The 26581-nt window shown below is 46.1% G+C and overlaps 2 protein-coding genes and 1 long non-coding RNA gene across 5 annotated transcripts; 1 reads left to right on the top strand and 2 right to left on the bottom strand.

The window, feature by feature from the left end:
• Positions 1–6: 6 nt before the first annotated feature.
• Positions 7–526, top strand: LOC104865663. The gene is made up of 2 exons (XR_781233.1): positions 7–112; positions 268–526. It is a non-coding gene; the product is annotated as an uncharacterized LOC104865663 (long non-coding RNA).
• Positions 527–1511: 985 nt separating this feature from the next.
• On the bottom strand, positions 1512–9535 carry Hmbs (hydroxymethylbilane synthase). 3 transcript variants are annotated; one of them, XM_010629289.2, is made up of 14 exons: positions 9072–9535; positions 6021–6074; positions 5625–5697; positions 5197–5246; positions 5051–5106; positions 4622–4699; positions 4335–4412; positions 4137–4212; positions 3097–3210; positions 2829–2867; positions 2516–2635; positions 2269–2322; positions 2063–2149; positions 1512–1961 (listed from the first exon to the last, which is right to left on the bottom strand). In XM_010629289.2, the coding sequence occupies exons 2-14, from the start codon at positions 6054–6056 to the stop codon at positions 1788–1790; spliced, it is 1035 nt and encodes a 344-aa protein (XP_010627591.1). In that variant the 5' UTR covers positions 6057–6074; positions 9072–9535; the 3' UTR covers positions 1512–1787. The 3 variants fall into 3 exon arrangements, with proteins under 3 accessions (XP_010627591.1, XP_010627590.1, XP_033620272.1); XM_010629288.3 differs by lacking the exon at positions 9072–9535 and adding an exon at positions 8791–9003; XM_033764381.1 differs by lacking the exon at positions 9072–9535 and adding an exon at positions 6381–6436.
• A 1879-nt stretch (positions 9536–11414) lies between these two features.
• Vps11 (VPS11 core subunit of CORVET and HOPS complexes) lies at positions 11415–24040 on the bottom strand. The gene is made up of 16 exons (XM_010629290.3): positions 23823–24040; positions 22329–22477; positions 22091–22226; positions 20869–21032; positions 19781–20028; positions 18615–18816; positions 17970–18121; positions 16378–16564; positions 15395–15541; positions 15117–15305; positions 14771–14932; positions 14301–14440; positions 14012–14214; positions 13726–13897; positions 12067–12289; positions 11415–11927 (listed from the first exon to the last, which is right to left on the bottom strand). Exons 1-16 carry the CDS (start codon positions 24004–24006, stop codon positions 11763–11765), a joined length of 2823 nt encoding a protein of 940 aa, XP_010627592.1. The 5' UTR covers positions 24007–24040; the 3' UTR covers positions 11415–11762.
• Positions 24041–26581: the final 2541 nt, after the last annotated feature.

The raw sequence follows: 26581 nt of genomic DNA, 5'->3' as shown, positions 1-26581 counted from the left end.
CCTGTCCTCAGATCCTGATGGCTGCTGGGGGCCGCGGCACCTTACGGAAGCCTCGGCTTCGCGCCTTCCCAGGCTGCGCTGCGCAGACAAGGCCGAGGCTGGCGTCCTGAAGGTGAGTCCCTTCGCAGCTGCAGCCTGGACGTCTATTATCCAGCTGGTGCTTAGCCCTCGGCAGCACTTTGAAGACGTGACTGCTGACCTCCAGGCTTGGGCGGGAGAGAATTTGTTAACTTATTTGTTGAAGTCTGCTATTCTCTTGTTGCCTAGTCCCGGAGGTTTCCATCTTCATAGGCCTGTGGCGCGGCCAGGACAAAGCTCTGTATGTAAGACGAGCAGCTTCCAGAGATGACTGCCTCCCAGGGAGAAGTTTGGGAGAGGGCAGAGGTCTCCTGTTTGGATTCAGAGCTGGCTGTGTGAGAAGCAGGAGTTGTGTTTTGTGCTGGGAGAGACTGGCAGTCGGGCCTAGCCACCCTATTTCCCTTCCAGTGACTCGACTCAGCAATTCCTAAGTACCTAGATACCAGCACAAATCAGTTAATCCCTGTCTGGACTGAGCCTCTGTTGGCATCTGAACTGGAATTTTGCAGCTAACCCATCCAAGACTAGAACTTTAGGTAATGGGGAGGTTGAGATGGACTAATTTTATTAAAGGATTTTTTAAAAAATTTAAGTGTCTTGTTTTTCATTTTGCAAGGGTTGTAAAATTGATGACTGCCTATTCCTTCAAGTATTAGGGTTGGGAGACACATAAATAGGCTACTGTTTGGTAGGGTTTTTGGTTTATTGAGGCAAGGTCTCACTATAGTTTAGGCTGACCTTACATTCACTATGTAGCCCAGGCTGGTCAACTCGAGGTGACCCTCCTGCCTAAGCCTCCCAAGTGCTGCAATTACAGGCATGTACCACCATGCCCAAATAGTCTTTTAAGTTAACTGTAGGAGGATCAGGCTGTAAAATTTGTTGTATTTAAAACTGAATGCAGGCTGGGCATGGTGGTACTCACCTGGAAGGGAGGCTGAAGCAAGAGGACTGCCAGAGTTGGAGGCCAGCCTGAACTACAAAAGCAACACCTTGCCTTAAAAAGGGGTGGGGTGCCAGGGATGTAGCTCAGTGATACTGCACATGCCTCCCAAACACAAGGTCCTGAGTTCAGTCTAGCTCTTTTAATTTTTTCATAAAGAATCTTGCTAAATTGCCTAGGCTGGGCTTGAATTTGTAAGCCTCCTGTCTCAGCCTATCAGAATACTGGGATTATAGCCACGTGCCATCATACCTGGCTTAGAATATAGGATTCCCTGCACACACACCAGGAATCCACTCAGGACCCTGGACCACTGAGCTACATCCCTGGGCCTAGAATATAGGATTTTAAGGCAATTTTTCTCTAGCTTTTTGTGGTACTCCCTAGGAAACAACTGATTCTGCTTGAAGTAACTACTGAAGTGAGACAAAGGGTGTCCAGGAGAATTTTAGACAGAGGGCCCAGACTCAGAAGAAAAGATTAAAGGGTTTTGTGTTTATTCATGTCTTGACCCACCCAACCCCACCAATAAACCATCTTTCAGAGCTGGTTATTAGAGTTGGTTACATTCAAAGACTGACCTCACTTTTTCTCTTAAGAGAAGAAGCCCACCTCTAAAGAGGGGAGGCAGGCAAGGCAGCTGGCAAGTGCTGAAGTCTCAGACCCTACAGTTTGGAGTAATCACTCCCCATTTAGCACAAGGCACTAAAGGCCAGGTGTAGGCACAGTAAAGTGGTGACCCAGGCACCTGTGCCCCACAGACCAGTTAGTGGACATCATTAAGCTGCCGTGCGACATCTAGGATGTTTTTGGCTCCTTTGCTTAGCAACAAATTGGCCAGGCTGATGCCCAAGTTCTCGGCAGCCAGTTGGGCTCCACGTGGAATGTTCCGGGCAGTGATGCCGACCAGCTGGGGATCATCCTCTGGGCCATCTTCATGCTGGATGAGGGTAGGAGGTGGAATTAGCACGGAAGGCAAGACTACACGCATTCTTTTCACTCTCCCCTCACCCCACCCCCCGCACCTTCCATCCTTGGTACCTGGACAGGGACATGGATGGTAGCCTGCATAGTCTCCTGCATGCTATCTGAGCCATCTAGACTCCAGACTCCTCCAGTCAAGTACAGCTGAAAAAGAAAGTGGTGGCCTCAGCATATTCTGAGGGGGGACTGCTTAGAAACCTGGGATGCACAGGGAGAAATGCCACAGTTCTTCTCTGTCCTCCCACCCATTTTTCCCTGCTTACTTGCCCATCCTTCATCACGGTGTGCACTGCCACTGGCACACTGCAGCCTCCTTCCTGCAATGAGAAGTTCTACACTGATCACAGCTCACAGGACATAACTGTTGGGCCCAGACCTAGGTCCTCTTCATACCCAGTGTTCAACAATGAGTTGTCACTACATGCCAGGTACTCATTTTGAGGAATCTTCCCATTGCCCTTCCTAGCTGCCCAAGCCCCCATGCCTCCACTGGGGAAGTGCAGGCCCTACCAAATGCCTCAGGAAGGCCCTTTCAGCGATGCAACGAAGCAGAGTATCAGGATCATGCAACACATCCACTAGATTCAAGATGTCCTGGTCCTTGGCTCGGACTTCCACGCCCAGGGCCCCCTGACAGAAAAACATCAGGCTTGATTTTTCCCCAGCCAATGGTGCTAAGGGTGGGAACCGCCTCTTCTCCACTTGCTCCCCAGAGCCTTTTGGCCCAGTAACATCCCAAGGAAGCAGATGCCTACTGCTGAGATCAGCTCCTTAGTTAAGAGAGAAGGGGCATGCCAACAAGTACCTTCCCAGTTAAGCTCACCTGGCCCACAGCATACATACACTCCTCAGGGTACAGGATCTGAGGAACCAGAACAGGCAGTTAGAAAGGTGGGGATGGGCTGTCCGAAAGCACCCAGCAGTGAGATGAGACATGCTTATCATCTAGAAAGCCAGGGATCAGCACAAACAGGAGTCTGGCCTCTGATTCCTAGCCTGGGACTTGTTTTTATCTTGTAGTGTTAAAGGGAGGTGTTCAAGAAGACAGTACAGGCAGAAGGGAGACACATTAAGAAGAGGGGTGGCCCCACCTGCCCCACTCTGTTCTGCCAGCCCAGACGCTGCAGACCAGCAACAGCCAGGATGATGGCACTGAACTCCTGCTGTTCGTCCAACTTCCGCAGTCGGGTGTTGAGGTTCCCCCGCTGTGGAGAGATGCTAAGGACCATCGCAGCCATAAGCAGTTTGCTCTGCCTAAGTCCTTCCCTTTCTAGCTGGCTCACTTATCTTCTAGTTCTCAGCTTTGTGACCCACAGCTACCACACACTAACTGCTGTTCTAAAGAGCCTCCCTTATGGCAGGCAACTCATTTTCTTTTCACAATAGCTGCCCGAGGTAGGCATTATCATGGCCCCACTTTACTGATGAGGACAAATAACTGCCCCAAATTATGACTCCTGGGAAGTCTTCCCTAATGAGCAAGTCTGTTTTTGAAGCAGGGGCCAGAACCACTGAGCTAAATCCTTGGCCTAGCAAGTCTGTTTTTCAACGTTCCAACTATACTTCAAAAGAATTCCCTTTTTCTCCTGTTGTTGCACTGAGCACATACTATTTTCAAAATTAATTTTATGAAGCCGGGCATGGTGGCACATGCCTGTAATCCCAGTTGAAGCACGAGGTTGGCTGTGAGTTTAAAGCCAGCTGGGTTACATAGCGAATTCAAGGCCAGCCTGACCTCAGCAAGACCTTGTCTAAACAAATAATAATTTTATGAAACACACTACATAGACACTGTAAAAATCAAAACAATATAGTAGCATCTAAAGTAAAAATGGACGCATCCTCTACTTCCCCAGAAGTAATCACTTCAGTATTACTCTGTATTGTCACTGCCTATCTCTGTCTACCTAAAATATAAACTCTATAGAAAGAGTGACAATGTTTATCTTAGTATTATTCCCAGTGCCAGGCACCTGCCTGGGGCTAAAATATTAAAGGACTGCGGATGGATGAGTGGGTGGATGGAAACACAGCTCACTGTCCTCATGGGCCACTTGTTCTGGAAGCCCATTACACTCTAGACTTTGTCTTCTTCCTTGGCTGATGCCCACTTCCTCTTCTAAAAGGATACAATGTTCTTGAACTCCAGATGAGGGAACTTTCTTTGTAGCTGGGCTGCTCTCCGCAGGGAGCTGGTCCCCACCACGCTGCCCAGAAGACAGGGTTCAAAATGAGATATAACACAGGACAGCTCTGTTCTTTTGGTCTTCCTCCCATCCCCCATCTTCTGTGCACATCCCACCCAGGTGCCCATCCAGATCGCATTCACCTCTTCTCTGGCAAGGTTTGTAGAGTCTTCCCCACAAATTTTGGGTGAAAGACAACAGCATCATAGGGGCTTTCTCGCCTGGGGAAGGAGGGAAGTTCATGGAGTGAGTGAAAAGTTAATTCAGGTCACATCCATTGTCTCTCAATAGCCAACTGTCATTTTCTGAGTTTTCTGCCATGCTGGAGGACAGACATGCTTCAAAGGAGAAGGTCAAGTCCCAGAAGGAAAAGCAAAGGATCCCCTGAGGTCCACCCCTGTCCAGGCCCTCTTGCTTGCACAACTCTTACTTGCAGATGGCTCCAATGGTGAAGCCAGGAGGTAGCACAGTAGGCAGGTCCTTCAGGGAGTGAACAACCAGGTCTACTCTACAAGATGGGAGAGTGGGACAAGGAGGAAAGATTTGAGCAGCCAGCCACAACTTTTCCTCACCGAAAACTGCTCTACTTCAGCAGTGAAGCCAAGGGCAGATCAGGAGGCAGGCCATCCCAAGGCCTCGGGGCCCCAAGACCTGCTCTCCTGCCTGCCCTGTATCCCATTCCACTTGCCAATTTTGCATGGCAGACAGCCAGAGACTCTGAAACAACAAACTCTCCTGTCCAAAAGCCTGAACTCCACTATGCGCCCCCCAGGCTCTCTAATGGTCTAAGCCAGCATGGCCTTGTTAACATCTGGATCCCAGCAAGAGACTGAGGGGTTCCACACTCATCTTCACTTACTCATTCCTCTCTAGGGCATATTCCAGCTCCTTGGTAAATAGGCTCTTCTCTCCAATCTGTTAGGTAAGAGCGAGCCTCAGAATGACACTCTTAGGGGAAGAAAAAACAAGGGGCGGCCCGCAGGGACTGGCAGGGGGAGATGTTACCTTGGAGAGGGCAGTGTCAAGAATCTTGTCCCCTGTGGTGGACATAGCAACTGAGGAGAGAGTCAGTCAGGCACTCATTAATCAGTATTTATTGGGCCCTTGCTGTGTCTACCTCTATGCTAAAATTCATGGTGGGGACAGAGAACATATAAGCACCTCCCTCTGGGAATAAAAGAGGACAGCAAGGGGAGCAGACACACTCACAAAAAGACACAAGGAGGACAGTATTAATTCCAGGCCAACCCAGGTAGTCAAAACTACAGGTGTTGAGGGAGGAGAGCCCTCTAACTGGCAGTAGCCAAGAGCAATTCTCGGCAGCAGGGCCCTAGGCCATGGACATAGGCAAAGACAGTAACACTGTGCTCCCCTCGCCCAACCCGGGGTGTACTGGCTTCCCATTAACTTTCATTCATCTCCAGAAAATTTACCAATTTCAAACTGCAGGCCAGGGTATAAGGTTTTCAGCATTGCCACGACAGTGTCCGTCTGTATGCGAGCCAGCTAGGGATAGAGATTCAGATTAGTCCTTCTCTTCCCTGGCCATCCCTAGCTCAGATCCTCATAGTGTCAGTGAGATCCTGAAGGGACTGGAATGCTGACCTGGGAATGAGAGGGGGCTAGCCTGGGAGTCCATTACACACCAACTTCCAGAGCCCAGCGCTCTCTCTCCACATGAACCAACCTGCCATTCCTCACTAGATTTAGACCCCAGCCACTCCACTTCCTTTATGCTGGGAGCTAACCCTCTGGGCCCCCTCAACTTGCGATGCTGTGAGCACTAGGACTCTTCTAATAAACCTCCTCCACCCTGTGTCTGCACTCACCTGGCTTTTACGGGTACCCACTCGAACCACTCTCATCTTTGAGCCGTCTTCTTCCTGCAGAAAAAGTCCCCAGATTATATATAGTCCCCTCTGTTCCTGTGTTTCTCAAGGCCTTGTTCAAGAACCAGAATCACAGGCCAGGGATTTAGCTCAGTGGTTTTGCCACCTGCCTCACAAGCAAAAGGTTCCGAGTTCAATCCCTTGTACCAAAAAAAAAAAAAAAAATCTTGAGGAAAATAAAAAAGGAACCAGAATCACTGATTTAGAAGAAAGAAACTTCAACTTCTGGCCTATGTGTGGACCAGTGAGTCTTGGAGTAGGCAAATTCTCCAAGATTAATCCTTCCACCTTCCTCAGTACCTTCTGCTCTCCTCAGAGATCCAGAGAAGCAAAGACCAGAGGGAAATAACACTAAGATCTGCTGTGGCAGTGGCAGTAACCAGAACACTGAGCCCCAAGGCCCACGATGGCCAACACAGGTCTCAGTGGGAGTGCTGCACCCAGCCGGGTGGATGAAGAGATAAGGCCCATCAGGCTGGCTACAGGAAGGGTGGGGCCTGCAGCTGGCTGGGGCAGGATAGTGAATACAGGTTCACTATCCACTAGAGAGCTGATGTTCAAGAAAGTGTCAGTGCCACATCAGGTACCAAGAGCTACCACACTAAGAGTCAGTCCTTTGATTTGAATGGAAGGCATGCTGGTGTCAACCAATCTGATATTCAGTCTTGCTCAGCCTCTTGGCTGGGTGTCCTTGGGCACATCATTCTATCAGGGCCTGTTGGTTCATCTATGGAATAAAGTTTCTTCTGTCTTAGAAATCCTATGAGACTGTGAGGCTGAATTGCCCAACATTCATTCACTCATCTGCAGTACTGCTTCTAGTTTCACCAACAAGTAAATGGGGTATCAGAGCCCAAGCCAAGAATTCAAAGGGACACACCTCTTCCTCTTGCCAGGGCACCTTTCATAAAGGCTCTTTAGTCTGACACACAGTTCCTACATCAGACAGTTGCCACTATAGAAAAAGACAACTTTACCTGCTCAGCGATCTTCATCTCACAGAGTTCTTTCCCAGCCAGACAGCTGGGGCCTCTGATGCTGGAGAAAATAAGAACTGGCTTCCCTTGGATTCTAGTCTACCCTGTGATCACTCCAATAAACTCTCAGCGGCCCTTTGCACATTTGGCTAGGCTTGAAATGCTAAATGTGGCCACTAGAATTCAAGACCATAGAGTGCCCACAGAAAGAAATCTGAGGATCCAGAACTGGTAGATTCAAACAATTCTTCAAATTTACTGAATCTGATCAGCACATTCAAGTCAAATTGTTCCATTAAAAAATAAGTATGGGGGGTGGTTAGCACAGTGGTTCTGCCGCCTGCCTTGCAAGCACAAGGTCCCAAGTTTGGTTCCAGTAACAAAAAAAAAAAAAGTATTTGGGGCCAGGGATTTAGCTCAGTGGTGCTGTTGCCTGCCTGGAAAGCACAAGGTCTTGAACTCCATCCCTGGTACAAAAAGAAAAAAAAAAAAGTATTTGTCAGGCACACTGGAACTCCCCTGTATTACCAGCACTTGGGTAGGTAAGGTAGGAAGATGACTTGAGCCCAGGAATTTGAGACCAGCCCAAGCAATATAGCAAGACTCTCTGTAAACACACACACACACACACACACACACACACACACACACACACAAGCGTGATCTCAGCCAGCCATGGTGTCACACACCTGTAATCCCAGCACTCAGGAGGCTGAGGAAGGAGAATTGCTGAGAGTGTGAGGCCAGCCTGTGTTACATGGTGAGTTCAAGGTCACAATGAACTACAGAGTGAGAACTTGTCTCAAAAAATAAATAATAAAAAATAAAATAAAATATCGACCACTTATATACCCACTTATATACTAAAGCATTTGCTTTTGCTTTTTATCTTCATGTCAATCTTATTCCACTTCTCCCAGGATGTTACAGAAGCAAAGGCTGGTGCTGAGAGGTGAAACAATTTGCTGGGATAATACAGCTAATAATGGACAGAGAGCGGACCCTGAAATCCAGGGTCTTCCTTGTCCTAGCCCAGGGGTCTGGAAAGTCGGCTCTAGCAAAGAACCATCCTGCCACTCACAACCCGCTGGGCAGGGGACGATAAGTAGCTGCCCCATCAGTCTTATCTAAGCCCCACAGTGGCCTGCGGTGTGCTCAAGCACTGAATTCAGCAAGCAGGCTCCGTTCTCATGGGAGGGCCCAGAGGTGGGCCCCTCCCACGATAGTAATGCAGTGTTGTCTCATTTGGGGACTTTGAGGGAATGTACTCTCCTCTAGATCAGAGGTGGAACATCTTCCAACGTGGCCGCATCGGCGCCAGATATAGTGTGAAAGCACCTTGTCCGTGTAGACAACTAGACAAACTATAGCAAAGAATCCCAGGCCTGAACCAGAAGCCCGCAGGAATGGGGATTCTACAACAGTCTACTCTTCCACCTTTTCTTTGTGTGTGGTGGGGGCGGGGGAGGGATCGGAGATAGAACTCAGGGCCTTATGCCTTACACTTGCGAGGCAGGCGCGGTGCCACTGAGTTAAATCCCGGCCCTATTCTTCCACTCAACTCAGCAGCCAGTAAGCCTTGATAGCCCCTACTGGCCCTTTAAAAACAATATGGAGGGACTGACGGATAGCCCTTCTGACCAATAGGCGACGGAGAATGGGCAACCCGGGGCCAATCGTGACGCGGCTCTGCCGGAAGCTCCAAGCGTGCAGGTGACCCGCTCAGGACTCACCACCTTTGCAGCCGCGACGCCATTACCAGGCATGACTTCGCTCAGGAAGTATGCCTGCTGGAACTGCTAAGGTCTCCTGAGTTCCGTGGAACCGGGGACTCGGACTGGCGGGAATCGGGAGCACATATAGGCCGAGCCTGTCCTTCGCCCTGACTGCGGGACCGGCAGAGGGCTTTGCGTCACGTCCGGCGCCCACCCTCGGAGGGGAGGGACCTCCCTCGGGGCGGGAATTAGAACTCTGGCGGTCGAGCAGACCACACCCCGAACTCCACTTGGTTCACCTGGAACGTGGGTTCCTGTTATCCCAGAGATGTCCTTTCTCGTGTCTTCTTTTTGTCCGTACTGCAGATTCAAGGCGGGGATCTCTGAACTACATCCCTGGCCCTTTTAAATTTGTTTTTTCACATTTTGAAACAAGGTCACACTCCCGCTGGTCCCAAACTTGGAGTCCTCCCGAGGAGCTGGGATTACAGGCCGGCACCACAACGTCCGGCTGTCACCTTTCTTGCGTCAGGAAAATGTGTGGTCAGAGGGCAGGTACGCTGCCCATTTTATCGTATGAATTATCTGCGGTCGCCCCTTGCGGCCACTCTGACACCTGTCAGTTAACCATAAATTAGTCATGCCCTAGAGGACAAAGAGGCTGTCAACTAAAATGCAGGGTTCGAGGTACAAAGTTACGGTACCGCGTCATGTCCTGCGCCCTCCCTCAGAGGGGAGGGAACCTGCTCTGGGCGGGAACTAGAACCCTTGCATCAGAGCGAACCTCACCCCCGGTTCCGCCACAGGGCAGCATTCGTCACTGACAAATAGAAGGGCTGTCCCAGAAGGCTCCACATGCTTAATTCTAGTTTCATCTCCCATGTGGCACAAGTAATTAATGCAACTTGTGTGGTACTCTGTTCCTATCAAATTTAGCTTTGTTACAACTCTGAAATAGGCAGCATTTGTTTTTTGTTTCCTTATTTTGGTACCGGACATTGAACTGGGGACCTTGATCTTGCAAAGCAGACGACAGAACCACTGAGCAAAATCCCCGGTACTTTGTTTTTCTAAATTTTTATGTATTATGAGATGTGGGGTCTCATCACAGTTCAGACTGGCCTCAAACAATAACCCTCAGCCTCAGCCTCCTAAGTTTGGGGTTACAGGTGTGTGCCACCAACCCAGCTTAGCATTTTTTTAAAAATGAGTAAACTGGTTCAGACCTATTAGATTATTCCTAAAGACATAATGGAAGTGAGAGGCAAATACCAATTATCGTGTGTGCTGGGGATAGACTTAGGGAGTTCACACTGAGCTGCTGAGACTTTTTGGTTCTTTCGACCCTTTTTATATTTTAATTTGAGACAGGGTCTTACTAAATCACCTTACCTTAGTCTTCCAGAGTGCTGGAATTAGTGTGCCACTATACCTGGCAGTGCTGCACTTGTGAAGGCTACCTAAATTAGTGTCCATGTTACTTCCTTTAGTTAAAGTTTTTTTTTCATTTGGTTTTTTGAGACAGAGTCTATGTAGTTGGGACTGACCTGAAACTCACTAGGTAGTCCAGGCTGGTTTCAAACTCACAGAGATTGTCCTGCCTCACCCTCCTGAGTGCTGGGATTACAGGCACACACCACCATACCCAGCAGTTAAACAATTCTGTTGGGGCAGTTTTCTTTCTTTTTTTGGTACTGGGGATCAAACTCAGGACCTTGCACTTGTCAAGCATGGTGTGTGCCCATTTCACTAAATCCCCAGTCTTGGAGCATTTTTCGACAGAAATTATAACCCAGATTACACATGGACACACAGTAACATAAAGCTAGCTAACAACCTCAAAGAGGGAAAAGTGTTTCAATAAAAGATATTTAATGGGGCAAAGGCTCAACAATGGAGCTTGCCTAGCAAGAGCAATGCCCTAGGTTCCCTCCACAGTACCATTTTTTAAAAAAAGCCCATAAGATTTTTTGTTCTATCACTTGGTACTGAGTACAGCAAGACATCATCCTATCCATTACCAAGGCAGGTGGGGCCCAAGGTTCCCAGCCAGAATCGGCCCCCTGCTTGAATATTTCCGAACACAAGCCATGGAGACCAGTAAGACAGAAGACCAAGAGGCTCTTATTTAGGCTGCTCTTGGAGCTCAGCTGAACCTTTTTACCTACTTGGGGTATATGTGTGTGTGCTGGGAATCAAATACAGAATCTGCACTGAGCAATATCCCAGCCCTTTTTATTTTTTGAGACAAGGATCTCACAAGATTGCCTAGGCTGGCCTCAGTTGCAGTCCTCCTGACTGTACCTTGTGAGTAGCTGAGATAATTGGCTTGTACCACTGTCTGGCTCATCAGACCTTCTATTCAGTAAACAACTATTCTAGATGCCACAAACCCCATCCACTACAAGGAAGTTTGTAGAAAGGGAATTAGGGCTCTGGAACAGAGGGAAAGTACATTAAGCCCTATTAAGAATCACCAAAAAAAAAATGTTTCAGAGGTCAGGTGTAGCACACTTTGATAATCCCAGCACTAGGAGGCTGAGGCAGGAGAATCTTGAGTTTGAGGCCAGCCTAGATTACACGGCAAGTTCAATGCCAGCCTGAACTACATATTGAGATCCTGTCTTAAAAAACTAAACAAAAATAAAAATCTTTCAGCCTTCGTATCATATTCTTTTATTTATAAACTCTGAGCAAGGACCCAAGCACAGCCTGGTGCTCCTGAATTAAGTAGCTATTGTCCACATACTGTGCTTGCTGAGGTGCCCTCCCCGACTAGTCTGGAATATTCTATGCTAGTAGTAAATGAGAAGGACAGCAGGCTGGGAAAAGGCAGCGGCAGGAAAATAAAGTTCCCTTCAGTCCGGAGGGCAGTGGCACATCAAATTGGAGCCATGTGCATATCTGCCTGCCTTCTCTGCAGCCACAGCCTACCTCAGTCCCACATCCATCTAACTGTGCCTGAGATCACATGCTTTCTGGTGAGCTGCTTAAGTGCCCCTTCTGGAGTGCATAAGCAGGTCCCGCTGCAACCCAGCCTCCAGGCTGGGCGTCAGTCTGGCTGTGGGAGGGTCGGTCAGTAGGGTCAACTTGTTGAAAACACCTCGGCCAAAGTAGTCAGCAATCACAGAGAAACTGTCATTGGAGCACTTGAGCTGCAAGGAAAGAGGAAGGAGGAAGAAAGAAAACTAAAATGCTGTATCCTGAGGAGAAAAGTAAACAAGCCCTACAGTGCTCTGAGTGCTCTGATGCTGCTGGCAGCCCCCTTTTCCCGTCCAGGTTACTCATGCCCACCTGGTGCTGGAACTGATCATGGAGATCTCGCTTCTGTTCCTGGGCCCGGATCATATCCATGACCTTCCGGTTTTCAGGGAGGCAGGTGGGGCAGTCGGCATCACTTTCTGAGTAACTCTCAAAGCAGTGTTGGTGGAATGAGTGGCCACACAGGAAGTGGACCGAGGGCAACTCCAAGGCACTATTACAGATGCTACACTTGGTCTTCTGGAAAATCTTCGGACTACAGTCAAGGGACACGAGAAATGAGTGGCAAAGAGTGAGGGCAGGGCCAAGAGCCCAGGAGAGAAAGAAGGCAGCTGGTGTGGAGGAAGAAAGGTCCCTGTGAAGGGACCCAGGCCCTACCTGCTCTTAACACCTAAAGGGAGTTAAATAAGGACAAGGACCCCAGACCTCAAGTGAGTTCAGTAAGTACAAGTATCTCAGGGGACCGGGTGTGGTAACGCACACCTCTAATCCCAGCACTCAGGAGGCTGAGGCAGGAGGATCACTGAAAGTTCGAGACCAGCCTGGGCTACATAGTGAGTTCCAGGTCAGTCTCAACTACATAGTGAGACCCTGTCTCAAAAATACCAAAAAAAAAAAAAAAAAAGTAACTCAGGGGGCTAGGTTCCCTCTTGCAAGCATCACAATTGCCACTAAATTCCCTTTGAAGTATATACCTTCAGTGAGGTCTTTTCTGCCTTCTTTATCCAAAACTGGCAGTCATTCACATAAAAAAAGGAGGGGGAGGAAGAGTGCTTGTTGAGCGTATGCAAGGCCTTCAATTCAAGCCACACCACCACACACACAAATATATACACTCACACATATACACAAACTAGCTGTGACTCCCTGCCTATTGTCCTTTCTCAGTTAATTTTCTCAGAACTTACCACTAACACACTGTAATGGTTTGCTTGATTAAGGTGTTTACTGTTTATACTGCCCTCAGTAATGTGAGTGCCAAAAAGTAGGACATTTTTGTGTGTGGTGCTGGGGATAGACCCTAGGGGCTAGTGCTAGCTAGGCAAATGTTCTACCACTGAGCTATGCCCCAGTCCAAAGCAGGGCTTCTCTATACTGTTCATAATAGTGTTTACAACCTAATTAGAGGTTCAGTAAATACTTACGGAATGAAGAAACTGTTCTTGTCTAATAAATACTTTACAGTGTTATGGGCAGGTAAGGCTTGAGACTTACCGTAAGTAATTACCATAAGGCTTGAGACTGACATAAGTAATTCTAAATTATCTGCTTTCTGTGTTTTTTAAAGCTAAATTTTTATTTCAGAATGGCTTCCAGTCACACTCAGATATGTGTTTAGAAAAGCTAAAATAGCCAGCCATGGTGGTGCATGACTGTAATCACAGCACTTTGGAGGCTGAGGCAGCAAGATCGGCATGAGTTTGAGGCCAACCTGGACTACACAGTGAGTTCAGGGCCAGCCTGGACTACATAGCAAGACCCTGTCTTAAGAAAAGAAAAAAGGAAAAGGTAAAATACAGGGCTGGGGACATAGCTTAGAGGTACAGCATGTGCTTTGCCTGCATGAGGCCCTTGGTTTAATCCCTAGCACTAAAAAAATAAAAATAAAAACAGTCAAACATACTCCATACAATCATATCTAGGAATAAGTTCACGCCTGCAGCCCCCGCAAAAATATTCAAATGCTAGTACCTCGCCTTGAGCTCTTGGATCTCCTGGCGGATTCGGGTGGTCTCCTCTCGGTACCGTCGCACCCGAAGCTCATCCTGTGCAATCTGTTGGCTCTGTTTCTGCAGTTTTTGCACCAGGTAGTCTCTGATGACAGACAAGGTGGCTGTAGAGTTGTGGGCCAGGGACTGCACCACTGAGAATTGAGTCACAAAGGAAATAAGACAGTGAACCAAGCAGCACCCTGAGAAGGGCACCTTGCCACATAGCCCATCAGCAGCCTGTTGCCTAGCCATTCCACCCCACTTACCTAGAAGGGGTGGCATGAGGTTCTTGTTCTCAATATGTTTGAGCACAGCAGCCACATACTCCTTGCAGTCCTCTTCCTTGCGGGCGAAGTAGCTGAGGGCCTGTTCCCACAGGGAGGGGTCCTGTTCTCCATGTCGCTCGCAAACAGCGATCACCTGCCGGTACTGCTCATGTTGCATGTGGTAGTGCATGATTTGCTGGAACCTGGGCCAGGGGAAGGGCACACCTCAGTGGCTGCCCCTGGAAAATAACCTGGATTGTCCCCTTCCTCTGGACATCTCCAAACTTACAGCTTCCCCTGCTCATAGAGGTAAAGGACTCCATCCTGGAAGTCATGCATCTGACATAAGACTAGTGCCTTGTCAAAGACATCGCAAAAGCGGCCACTCTTCAGCAAGGAGATGGTCTCTGCGTGAAGCTTCTCTTTGACCTAGAGAAGAAGGATATATGGGGAAACCAAAAGTTCTCTTAGGACAAGGCCAGTCAACCATCTCTTTCCCTCAGTCCAGTTTCCTCTTTATTGAAGACCATTTAGCTGCAGGGGTAAGGTATCACTAGTCTAGTGAAAGACTGCCACAGAGATGCAAGAGTGAAGACAGCAAGGGCTGGGGATTTAGCTCAGTAGTGCTGTGCCTGCTGTGCAAGCATAAGGTCCTGAGTTTGATCCCCAGTACTGAAAAAAAGAACACAGTAACAGAGAAGACAGCAGCGAAACAAAACAAAACTTGTACTACCTCCTGTAGCTCTGGAGAGGTCTCACCTGAGGATCTTTCTCATGTGCCCAGTTCTGCAGCCGAAGTTCAAGGAGTGTATCGTAAATCCCCTGGGGTGAGTCTGGCTGCACTTCACTCATGTGCTCTAGGAAGGCTTTCAGCTCTCGAGGGTTGTTTGCAAAGATAGGAATGAACTCCTCAGAGTTGGCCTGGAATGGGAGGAGAGAGGAGGCTGAGTGAGTGGGGTTGGTACCCAGAGGTCCCCTAAAGTAACCCTTATTGCCAATGCTATTCCCTCTGTCAGTGATAGAAAACCTTTTAGAGCTTTCAATGATACAAACAGCCGCTGCAGCACACATGACATAGGTTTACCACCACTACGCTAGGTCTTACCCTGCAATCTGGCACCTCCTTATCGGCTCGGCCTTCCAGGTTGGGTCGATAGTCAGTACAAAGGCCCTTTAGCAACTGTGTTGTTTGCACTGGTATGTGGTGCATAAGGGTCTTGCCATAGCGCTTCATGTTGCTCTCTGCCTGCTCGAAAGGCAGTTTGCCGATGTATTGAAGGGCTTCTTGATAATTCTGTGGAGAAGTAAAGGGCAGAGTTGTACCCACTACTGCTTTTCCCACCAGGAAGCACTTTCATTAATCCATGGTTCTTCCTCACGAACCTTAATGTCCTCAAGCTGGATCTTCAAGTACCACTCATGATGTGCATGGTTCTCAGCCAGATAGAGCGCATGTGAGTAGTAGCCAGCCTGTCGTAGGACCTTGATGGCTGTCTCCACATCAAAGTGGACTTCACTCTCACTCTTTGTCTGCCAGGGAACATTATACAAAACCATTCAAACAGAGGTGGGTGGAGAAGGGAAAGGAAACTGAGAGGCATCTGAGATTGACCCATTACTAAAATGATAATAAAGTCCATGGTTTTTGTTTTTTTGTTAGTGTTTTATTTTTTGAGACATCTTGCTATGTAGTTCAGGATGCCTTTAAACTCACTATGTAGCCCAGGCTGATCTCAAACTCATAGCAATCCTCTTGCCTCAGCCTCCTAGGATATAGGCATTTGCTACCCAGGCCTAGCGTCACACTTTGAAAACCGGCTAGCCACTTCTCAGAGTTTCTAATTAAAGACCACTCGTGACAGAGCTTTCCTAATACTACTTCCTTAGCCTTAAATACCATGAAAAGTTCTGCCATCATAAAACAAAAGAAACAAAAGGACCAAAGGTGTAGGGACAGTGAGAAGGATAGGGAAGGGGGAATAAGGGAAAAGGAAAAAAATATGAGAAAATGTAAAAATGGAATTAAAGTGTTTGAGGTGGGGAAGGTGAAGAGAGGGTGGGGACAAGGGGGAAAAATGAGAACCAAGACCTGGCATGTAAAGGTACAAGATCCCAGTAATGAATATAGTTGTACTGTTTATCTAGAATGTACCAATACATTAAATTAAATTAAAAAAGAAAGAAACGAAACAGAAAACTAGTATGAATAGCTGCTCCTCTTTCCCATTTATACAGTACAGGGTGCTGGTTCTCAAATGAAGTCACCCCTTTCCCTGTGTCCTGCTGAAGACAGACAAACCCTGGTAGAGCCACTCTACCCTCATTGGGACCTTCTAGGAATCATTCCTCCCAACACCAGCCTGTACCTTAATGAACTCCTCCAACTTTGAGCTGTCCTTGAGCTTAGTATAGCAGTTGAGGAGCAAGGTGGTATGGTCAGCATTGGCCAGGGATTGTCGGTGCAGGGTCTGCAGGTACGCGGTCAGGTTGTGGATACGCTGGGCATCCAGAAACTTGCGAATCACATAGGATGGCTCCAGTTTTCCGATGGTTCTAAGGAGATGTGGGTATCAATAGCATCTGGATCAGTGTTCTTCTCAAACACATGTGCATAGGAATCAACTTGAGATCTTTTTTCTTTTTTTTTTTTTTTTGGTACTGGGGATGGAACTCGGGTCCTTGTGCTTGCAAGGCAGGCAGCAGAACCACTGAGCTAAATCCCTGGCCCAAGATCTTGTTAAAATACCAATTCTGTTTCAGTGGGTCTTGAATGAGTCCTAAGAGTGCATTTCCAACAAAGTCCCAGGTGATAGCAGTGCTATAAGTCTGAACTGCACTAAATAGCAAGGATCCAGTGTCAGTGTACCAGTTCTTTTTTCTTTTTCTTTTTAGTACTGGGGATTGAACCCATAGCCTTCACACTAAGCTACACGAGCCATTTTTTTAAAAATTAAAATTTTGAGATAGCGTCTCCTAAGTTGTTGATTGCTCAGGCTGGGCTTGAACTTGTAACCCTTCTGCCTCAACCTCTGAGAATGCTGGTATTATAAGCATGTGCTACCATGCCCAATAAGCACTGGCTTTTTTTTTTTTTTCAGTACTGGGAATCAAACTCAGGACTTCAGCTTGCCAGGTAGGCATGGCACTGCTGAGCTACATCTCCAGCCCCAACCAACCCATTACCCCATTTTTTTTTTTTTTTTTTTTTTTTTTTTTTGAGACAGGGTCTCACTATGTAGTCGAGACTGACCTGGAACTCACTATGTAGCCCAGGCTGGTCTCAAACTTACAGTGATCCTGTTGCCTCAGCCTCCTGAGTGCTGGGATTACAGGCGTGGGCCACCACACCCAGATGCAGTTTTATTAAAGGTAGGAAAAAAAACAGGTTCTGCAAAGTGAGTTTAGGCCAAGAAAAAATAGGAAAAGTAACATCCTATAGCATAAGGGCAGGCCACCATGCAAGAGAGAACAGAATGGCCATTAAGTTCTTAAATGGGACTGACAAGAATTCTAGAGAGCTTGAGAAAAGGGTAGATGGCATTATAAAACTTGTTAATGGGGCAGAAATTCCAAGAACTAGTACCTTTTTTCTTTTAAAATATTAGGTCAAAAGGACTATAAACAAAGGTCATCCTGGGCTGGGGATTTAGCTCAGTGGTTTCACTGCCTGCCTCACAAGTGCAAGGGCCCAAGTTCAATCCCTGGTACCAAAAAAAAAAAAAAAAAAAAAAAAAAACACTAAAGTTTAAAATGAGAATTATCAGCTCAGTTGCATACTACACATGATATTTAACACTAAATATTCCCTTTCCAAGAAGATGTCATCTCATTTGAGGTACCAGTTTCTGTAGGAAACATGAACAGTCCTAGTACTCCTGCTCCTCCCCCAGCAGGGGTTTCAGCTGCCTAGACGCCTAACTGCATTTAGAGCTATACTCCTCAGTCCCTCCAGACTGACCGGATATACTGCTGGACAGCTCCATCGTGGTTGCCCTTGCTATAGAGATGGTCTCCATACTGCATGAATATCTGGGCTAGCCCATCACTATCCAGATGTTGGCTCTTGGCCAGGTTAATTGCCATCTCAAATAGATTCTTCTTAAACAGCATCTGAGAGGGGAGAAAAATTAGAAAATTGATAGAATCCTAAGAATACATTTTCCCAAAATGTGCCTTCAATACACAAACCAGACAGTTCTGGAACTCAATCTCCCAAGATCCTACACAGAGATAGACCTCCCCGCATGTACCCCCCAAACCAGTATCACCTTGTCTTGTAAGGGTCTCTGCAAACAAAAGTAAACCCGGAGAAAGGGCTCAGGCTCCTAGCCATTACTTCCCTTCAAAAACCCATCCAGGAGCCGGGGATTTAGCTCAGTGGCACTGCACCTGCCTCACAAGCGCAAGGTCCTGAGTTTGATCCCCAGTACCAAAAATTTTTTTAAAAACCTAACCCTAGGCCATTTACTTTGTAATTCTACCCTAAGGAAGCTATGAGATTGTGACCCAAAGGAAATCACCCTGGGTCTGGCTGACCTAGGAAACTTGGTCCTGTAATTGCTTCAAGGTGCCTGTGCCAGCCCTGGGAACCTGGTAGCCTTGCCTCCAGTTTGGTCTGTGTGTCCTTCTCCTGCAGTGCGTGGACCCGCCCATCCCGCGTCAGCACGTACAGGGATCCCCACTCAGCGAGCACGTCCACTACATCCTCAAAAACAGCACTATAGGCTATGAACTTGTTGCACAGGTCATAGATGTTGAGAATCTGCTTGTCGGAGCTCTGTGAGTCCCTGCTGGTAAACTCTGACCTGTGTAGGAAAGAAAAAGCACCAGACACTTGGCCATCTTCGTCTTAACTCCCCTTTGTTTCCTTTTCCATGACAACTTTGGGGCTGCCTATTCCACCCAGAATAAATCACCTCTTTGGCCCCACTAGCAGCTCATCCCATAACATACAGCATTGTATTAGCAGCTGTAGACACAGAACATACAATCCTGAACTTGCCTTTTAGGATTCTGCAATTAATCCAGGACAACAGAGTAGAAAATTAAGTCCATTCAGATATCCATTCATTTAACAAATAATCATCAAGTTCCTAGTATATGTAAGATACTGTGCTTAGTACTGAATGGGAAAAAAAAGCCAACATCTAATAGCCAGTGCTTCTCTCATGCAGAAGACCCCACCTTTCCCTTTTCGTGCCTCTGGAAAACACCAACAGAACTTTGTCCCAGCTCTTCCCCATTTCTCTATCACTCAATCCCTTGCTTTGTTGCCCAAGTTTTTTTTTTTAGGGGGTGGGACATCTCTGGGGATCAAACCCCAGGGCCTTATGTGTGCTAGTGATGCCCAACTTATTTTGACTAAAGAATAAAAAAATTGAGCCAGGCAAGGTAGCGCACGCCTTTAATCCCAGCCCTCAGGAGGCTGAGGCAGGAGGATCGCTGTGATTTCAAGACCAGCCTGGGCTGCATAGTGAGTTCCAGGTCAGTCTCAACTACACAGTGAGACCCTGTCTCGGAAAATCCAAAATAAATAAATAAATAAATAAATCCAATACCAGATCTAAATTCCCCGGAGCATTTTAATACACCAAGACTATGCAGTAAGCATGTGCAGCAAAACATGTTTTTTGGTAAAATATGTAACTGAGCCTTGGAAGAAGTATGATCTACATGACACCAAAATAAACTGGAAGGATCTAGGCATTAGGACATTAAAATCAGGTTAATGGTGGGGAACAAGTCCAGCCCTCTCCCTGGATTCCTTACTTGGGAGAAACCTTTCGGTCATGGGAGACAATAACCAGATAGCCTCTAAACCAGTGGGCGATGAGCTTATGGCCCTCAAAGGCGAAGCAGGGACCACGTTCATCAGGCTGATAGAGGTAGACGCACTCATCTCCCGCCACAATGAACTGCAGGTCCTGAGAAGGGTCACTTAGGGCAGAGCAACGCAGGCCACAACCATGGGTATCCAACTCCACACGAGGATAATCCTTTCCAGAAACTACATAGGACTGCAAGAAGTAAGAAAAGAGTTAGCAGGTTTTCTGAAGAGGTACCGCCTAAGCCTTCATAAAGGTCACCCATCTCTATATGGCTTTTTTCCCACTTAGCATTCCAAGACTTTGCCTTGGCTTCCTGCCTTCTCCATTAACTATCATTCACCTATTAATATATAAACGAGCCACATTTTCTTTCTCTTTATGTGGTATCACTACCTAGTACATGAATTCTGCAGATAAAAGAAATAAAACAGTCTTTTACTGTTTCATCAAAAGAGTATTCCTGGACTAGGAGTGTAGCTCAGTGATAAGAGTACATGCACAGCATGCATAAGACCCTGAGTCTGATCCCCAGCACCACAAATAAAAAGTATTCTTGAGAGAGTGGGCTGTTTTAAATTAGGAGCACCAGGAACTAGAAAGGTAAAGTACCTTGTCTAAAGTCACTTAACCAGTTAGGTTTAAAAAAATCATGTATTTTAACTAAATGCCCAAAGTTCTTTTCCTAAGTCTAGCTCCTCTCGTCTCAGTAAAGAAATAAAATATTAAACTAGACAAATGACTCAAGACTATATGGCAAGAGTCAGGTGTGGTGGTGCACGTCTGTAATCCCAGCACTGGGGAGACTGAGACAGGAGGATCACTGAGAGTTCAAGGCCAACCTGGGCTAATTAGTGAATTCAGGGCCAGCTTGAACTACAGAGGGAGGCCTCAAAATACAAACAAACAAAAACAAAAAAGACTATATGGTGAGAATCTTGACTACCATCTGTCCTATCAGTTCCTTAACTAGTTCCCTGAGCACTGGAGATACTTGTTGCCTGCTTTTAAGAGTAGTAGCCTTGATTATACCTGGACATTCTCGGTTGTCACAACAAATAAGTATGTGGTCTTTCCTGCTTGGCGAAAGGCCAGTCCAGTAACAGGATAGTTGCCCTTGTGCAAAATTTGGGTCTTGCTATGCCGGTCCCGGGTTATGTCTCCTTTGTTCAATTTAACACTGCCATCTGTGAAACCTGTTGAAGAGCCAAAATCAATACTTCAAAGAGACTGAAATGATCAGGCTAAAGACTGAGACTCTCAAGAGGGTTGCCATGAGTTCACACCCCACTTTGGGCTACAAGGTTAGTCTGAACTGCATATTGAGACCCTGTCTCAAAAAAAAAATAGAAGGAAAGAAATAATAAGCTTTTCCTTATACTTAACTTCTCTAATGGTTAATCTGAATACTGGTACTCACCTTTCTGGTTTGGTTTTGTATGTTTTTCGAGACAGGATCTCACTGTGTAGTCCAGACTGACCTCAAACTTTCAGTGATCCTCCTGCCTCAGCCTGGGATTACAAGTGTGTGCCACCACACCTGGCACACTGACTCATTTTTCAAAGAACAAAAGTAAGCCAGGTATGGTGGCACATACCTGTAATACCAGCACTTGGGATGCCAAGACAGGAGGATTGAAATTTGAATCCCACTGGACAACTTAGATTTCTGTCTCTAAATGAAAACTGCTGGGGATGTAATTCAGTGAAAGTATTGGGTTCAATCCCCCAGTACAATATAAAAAGAAAAAAAAACAAAAACAAAAAACTGGGTATGTTGGAGCACACCTGTAATCCCAGCATTCGGAAGGCTAAAGAGGATTAGAGTGAGTTCAAGGCCAACCTAGACTACAGAGTGAGCTCAAGGCTAACCTTAACTACATAGCAAGACCCTGTCTCAAAACAAAAAACACAAAACAAACAAAAAAAAGAAAGATCAAACCAAAGAACAAAACTATAATATCTCAAAGGCCTCAGTTTAGTACAAAGTGATCTTGTGAAAAATAACACATGAGCTGTGTTATAAAAAAAAAAGTCTATAAACAATCAGGAAGAGCCAGGCATGGTGGTGCATGCCTGTAACCCCAGCACTTGGGAGGCCAAGGCAGGAGGATTGCTGTGAGTTCAAGATCAGCCTGGGCTACATAGTGAGTTTCAGATCAATCTCAACTACATAGTGAGACCCTGTCTCAAAAAAACAAAACAAAACAAAAAAACAATCAGGAAGTGTTAGCTTTCCTTTTCTTCTACTTACCGATGGCCATAAAGTTGAGATTTTCATGGACTGTCAAACAAGACACTACAGTTGGCTCAGTTCCTGGGATGGCCGGGAAGATTCGAGTGCAGAGTGGATTGCCACCATCTCTTTTCTCCAGGTTCCAGATCTTTACCTAAAAACAGAATGCACGTGTGTCAATACTATTTTTCCTACAAGAACAAGAACAAGAAAAAAAAATTCCCAGGCTTCCAGGTTTTTCCTTTCAAGGGCTTACCAGGGGGTTGATACCTTCTTCATCCTCACCAACAGATGCCAAAATATTGTGCTGCTTCAGTTGGTATAGGTGTGTCACTCGTAGTTTGTAGGCCTGGAAGCCTGTGAGTTGTAGGGAGCGTGGCAAAAACCAGATTTGGCCTTCCATATGTGCAGGGTAGTCAAGGAGCCTCCTTTCCAAGGAGTTACAGCGACCTCCTCTATGGTTTTACATCAGGTACCTGAAGTCAACTGAGGTCTGAAGGTCTAAAATAATTAGTATAGTGCAATGAGGAATTAAATTTTTTTTCAGTACCAGGCTTCGAACTCAGGACCTTGTACTTGCAAGGCACAGTGCCACTGAGCTAAATCCCCAGCCCAGGAATTTAAAAAAAAAAAAAAAATTTTTTTTTTTTTTTTTTTTTACGAGGGATTGAACTCAGGACTTTGTCCTTGGGAAACAGGTGGTGGCACCACTGAGCTAAATCCCCAGCCCCTAAAATATTTCAAAAGACCACATTCACACAATTTTAGTAACATAAATTGTTAAAATTTCCTAGTGTGGGCCGGGCGTGGTGGCGCACGCCTGTAATCCCAGCACTCGGGAGGCTGAGGCAGGAAGATCACTGAGCTCAAGACCAGCCTAAACTACATAGTGAGTTCCAGGTCAGTCTCACTACATAGTGAGACCCTGTCTCAAAAAAAACAAAAAACAAACAAAACAAAACAAAACAAAAAAAGAGGTAAAATTTCCTAGTGTGAGTGATATGCATTCAGTAGAAATTGTACTTGGAATTTTGAATTTTGATCATGTCCTAGGCTAAGAAAACAGGCACTCTTATGATGCTGGGAAGCTTCAGCAAGCTGCAGCTCCCACTCAGCCACAGAAACATAAGGGTAAACCGATATTCTACAGGGTACTGTTTTTGCTAATCTATAACGATGGGCAGGTTAGGTATTTTAAATACACCTTACCTACAATACTTTAAATTTATGATGGGTTTATCTGGACATAACCCCTGAGAAGTTGAAGTTGAAGAACATCTGTATAGGAAAAAAAGCACCTATAAGCTTCCCTACTATGCAGTTTCAGTTATGCATTGAGGGCCTACAGTATTTAGGCCAGACACAGAAAATAACAAGCATGCACGTAGAAAAAACAAACTCCTGCTCTCATTTACCTCCTCGCCCACATCAGGCAGAAGAGATGCCACGTTACATATTCATCTTTAAAGGGCAAGGTGCATCTATTTTGAGGGACTGATCTAAAAATAACCGTGTCAATTTGGCATTTACATCCCTCCTACAGTTAAAGAAACTAAAGCTAGACAGGTTAAATGACTTGCCCAGTTGACAAGCTAGAGAAGGGTCTCCTTTCTTCCCTCAGGCAAAAGGAGAGCTCTGGTTCCCATCTAATGGAAAGTGGCGCTACATACAACCACTCTGACAGCTCTCATTCCAACTGGATCTCTTCAGGGATCCTGGGAGGGAAGGGACAGCTCCAAAGGAAGGATATCTCCAAAGACCAAGCTCCCTCGGCCCGAGTCACAGACGGTGATGCCAGAAGGAAGGCAAAGGAACTTAGAAGCAGTGGCTCCAGAAGCAGGTGCAGTCCCAGGTGCGGACCCATCATTGAGCGGCTCCTTCACTAGTTCCTTGTCGAAGAAAACGAAACGCCGCCACTGTAGGTAGGCCGCCATCTTGGCCGAGGAGCCCCGCCTCCAGAAGCAAAATCACGTGAGCGAAGTCAGCATCCTTTGACCGGCAGCTTCCGCGAGCCTGCGCAGAGGCGAGCTCAGGTCTGGACAACTAATTACAGTTGCCTGGAGAGGGTACTGGGTGGGTGGCGTGCTTTAGGCCTGCAGCAGGATATTGACTACCCACAGTAGTTTGCTGGTTTTGTAGCTGCACTGCGTAAAATTCTTAAGGGATGGATGGGTCACTTCTCCAAGATCAATTCCTTTCTATGTAAAATACGCAGGCTAACCAAGAGCTCAAGAAAAGCCACGTCAGATGTTTTGTGACTTGTAACCTACTGTGCCTTAGTGAATTATTTTGACCTCACAGGGTTATTTTTGGGTACAAGTAACATAATATATACATAAAAATGGTTTTCCAGCAGTAGTAAAGAAGTAGTTGTGTCTGCCACAGTGTCTTGTATTCCTTTTTGCTTACACCTGTCAGAGATGAGACTCAATGTACATTCAAAATATGTTTCTTCAGAAAACGGAAATATTGATAAAGGCAAGAACTTCCAGATCCCTGTGCTTTCTCCTGCTTTGTTATTTGTTTTGTTTGGTTTTGGATTTGTTTTTGTTTTTGTTTTTAGTCAAGGGTTCACCACATAGGCCAGGCTGGTCTCAGACTTGTGACACCCTCCTGCCTCAGTCTCCTGAATGCTGGAATTACAGCCGTTCTTCACCATGCCCAACTCTGCCACTTTTGATAGTAGCAGGGCATGGGTCAGAAAAAGAACAGAGAAAAAAAAAAAAAAAGAACAGAACAAATGCCTGAAAATGGCAGTTTTGAGAGCTGAGTGATTCAACAAGTGGCAAGTATGCAAGATAGTCCTTGGCTACTCTCCATTCTTAACTCTGGCTACCAGATTTCTGTGCAAGTAGGAGTTGTCCTCATGAATAACTATAGGCATGCTGTTTCTGTGCCACAAGGAACTATGTACAGGAGTGACAATCATTTTGAGGTAGTATGGATATGTATAAAAGTGGCCAGATGTTTAGTTTTTGTAAGGTTTATTTGTCCACCCTTACACACAACTTTTTGTTTTCAGAGTAGTGTACTCTTTTTTTTCTGGCACCCTGGAGATTGAACCAAGGACATCATGTGTGCTAAGCACATGTTCTAATTCTGAGCTACATCTTTGACCCTTTTTAATTTTTGAGACGGGATCTCCTAGAGTTGTTCAGGCTGGTCTCTATCTCATGATTGTTCTGCCTCAGCCTCCAGAGTAGCTGGAGCAAGACACGTGTGCCCCACCACACCAGGCTGAGGAGACTGTACCCTTTATTCCCATCAGCCTGACTTCCCGGAGTGCAGGGTTGTGTCTTGTTTACTATGAAGTAGTAGCACAGCCTGATACATGTTCCATGTTTGGTTGAAGAAATGAATGTGAATAAGCTCATTGTTCATTCTTTCTCCTCCTTCTCCTTCTTCTCCTTTCCCTTTTCCTGCCCCTTCCCCTTCCCTTTCTCCTTCTTCTTCTTTTTGTACCAGGGATCAAACTCAGGATGTTGTGCTTATGAGGCAGTGGCATGTTCTTTTTTCTTTGCTGTACAGATATTGGAACTGTTTTAGGTTCCAGCTCATGGCAGAAGCAAAAATGGAGAGCACACTCTCATCTTCTCAGCATATTCCCTACTGCACATCAGAATTTTCAGAGTATGTTAAACGTGTCAGTTGTTAAGACCATGAAGAATATGTGTTAGCAAAGTAGTAAGAAAGAAAAAAGAGATGTGAACAGTAAACGGGTGTGCTCTTTATGGTTGACTTGGGTGCTCCCCCTGCTAACAGCAGAGATCTTCCTCTGATGTATGAATTTGGTCCTGCCTACTGGGTCTTCCTTTGTGGTTTTATTGTTGTTGTTTCCTTAAATTCTTCTCAGTACAGTGTATATGTATGGTGTATATAATGATTTCATTCATTATGGAGTGTTAGTGTAAGCACATAACACATCTCAATTGTTTTGTTTTTGTTTTGCGTATTTTTTTACATCTCCTTCACCTCTTCTCTCTCCTTTCTTGCATCTCTTGGTCCTTTTCCCATTTGGGGTCTTTTATTGAGTGATGATACCAAGACAGAGATGAGCCCTCCAGAGCAACACGGTACCTCTTCAGACTTACTACTTTTCTTCCTTCATCTACATACATTGCCTAGGTTTGGAATTGTACTACATACTTAAAATATAAATGAACAAGTATGGTCATTGGCCACCACCCTGAGGGACAGGCATAAAAAGGTTTGACACTAACCTACCCTTATTTTCATGTAGCAAGTTATACCTGATAGAGTGCTTTCACTTTTCATGAAATTTTCATACCAGCCTTTTGCAGAAGAACTATCATTATCCCTGGAGAGAAACAGCCTCAAAGAAGTTAAAATTACTCTCTCTGACCAAAAACATAAAAGTTCTCTGGAAGTAAATTGAGAGTTCTTTGTTCGCTAACTTCTAATTAGATAGTTTTCTGTACATTTGTCAGAACACACACCAGGGTTTGTCTATTATACTGTCTAAATTCGGGAACTTCATATTGGTCCCCT

The sequence above is a fragment of the Fukomys damarensis genome, unplaced genomic scaffold (genome assembly GCF_012274545.1).
Source record: "Fukomys damarensis isolate Sample0158 unplaced genomic scaffold, DMR_v1.0_HiC HiC_scaffold_16, whole genome shotgun sequence".
Taxonomy (NCBI): Eukaryota; Metazoa; Chordata; class Mammalia; order Rodentia; family Bathyergidae; genus Fukomys; species Fukomys damarensis.
Note: the sequence above shows the minus strand (reverse complement) of the source record. Positions and strands in the feature narration are given on the sequence as shown.

What these genes read in the sequence shown, in the direction of transcription:
- Vps11 (XM_010629290.3), bottom strand. Translation starts at nt 24,006, where the DNA reads ATGGCGGCCTACCTACAGTGGCGGCGTTTCGTTTTCTTCGACAAGGAA. An exon ending in TCTCAACTTTATGGCCATCG is followed by an intron (nt 21,033 to 22,090) that starts GTAAGTAGAAGA and finishes GCTCTTCAACAG; the next exon opens with GTTTCACAGATGGCAGTGTT. An exon ending in AGTTGGAGGAGTTCATTAAG is followed by an intron (nt 15,542 to 16,377) that starts GTACAGGCTGGT and finishes GTTCCCTGGCAG; the next exon opens with ACAAAGAGTGAGAGTGAAGT.
- Hmbs (XM_010629288.3), bottom strand. Translation starts at nt 8,823, where the DNA reads ATGCCTGGTAATGGCGTCGCGGCTGCAAAGGTG. An exon ending in CAAACCTTGCCAGAGAAGAG is followed by an intron (nt 4,213 to 4,334) that starts GTGAATGCGATC and finishes TCTTCTGGGCAG; the next exon opens with CGTGGTGGGGACCAGCTCCC. An exon ending in GGCAGAACAGAGTGGGGCAG is followed by an intron (nt 2,868 to 3,096) that starts GTGGGGCCACCC and finishes CTGGTTCCTCAG; the next exon opens with ATCCTGTACCCTGAGGAGTG.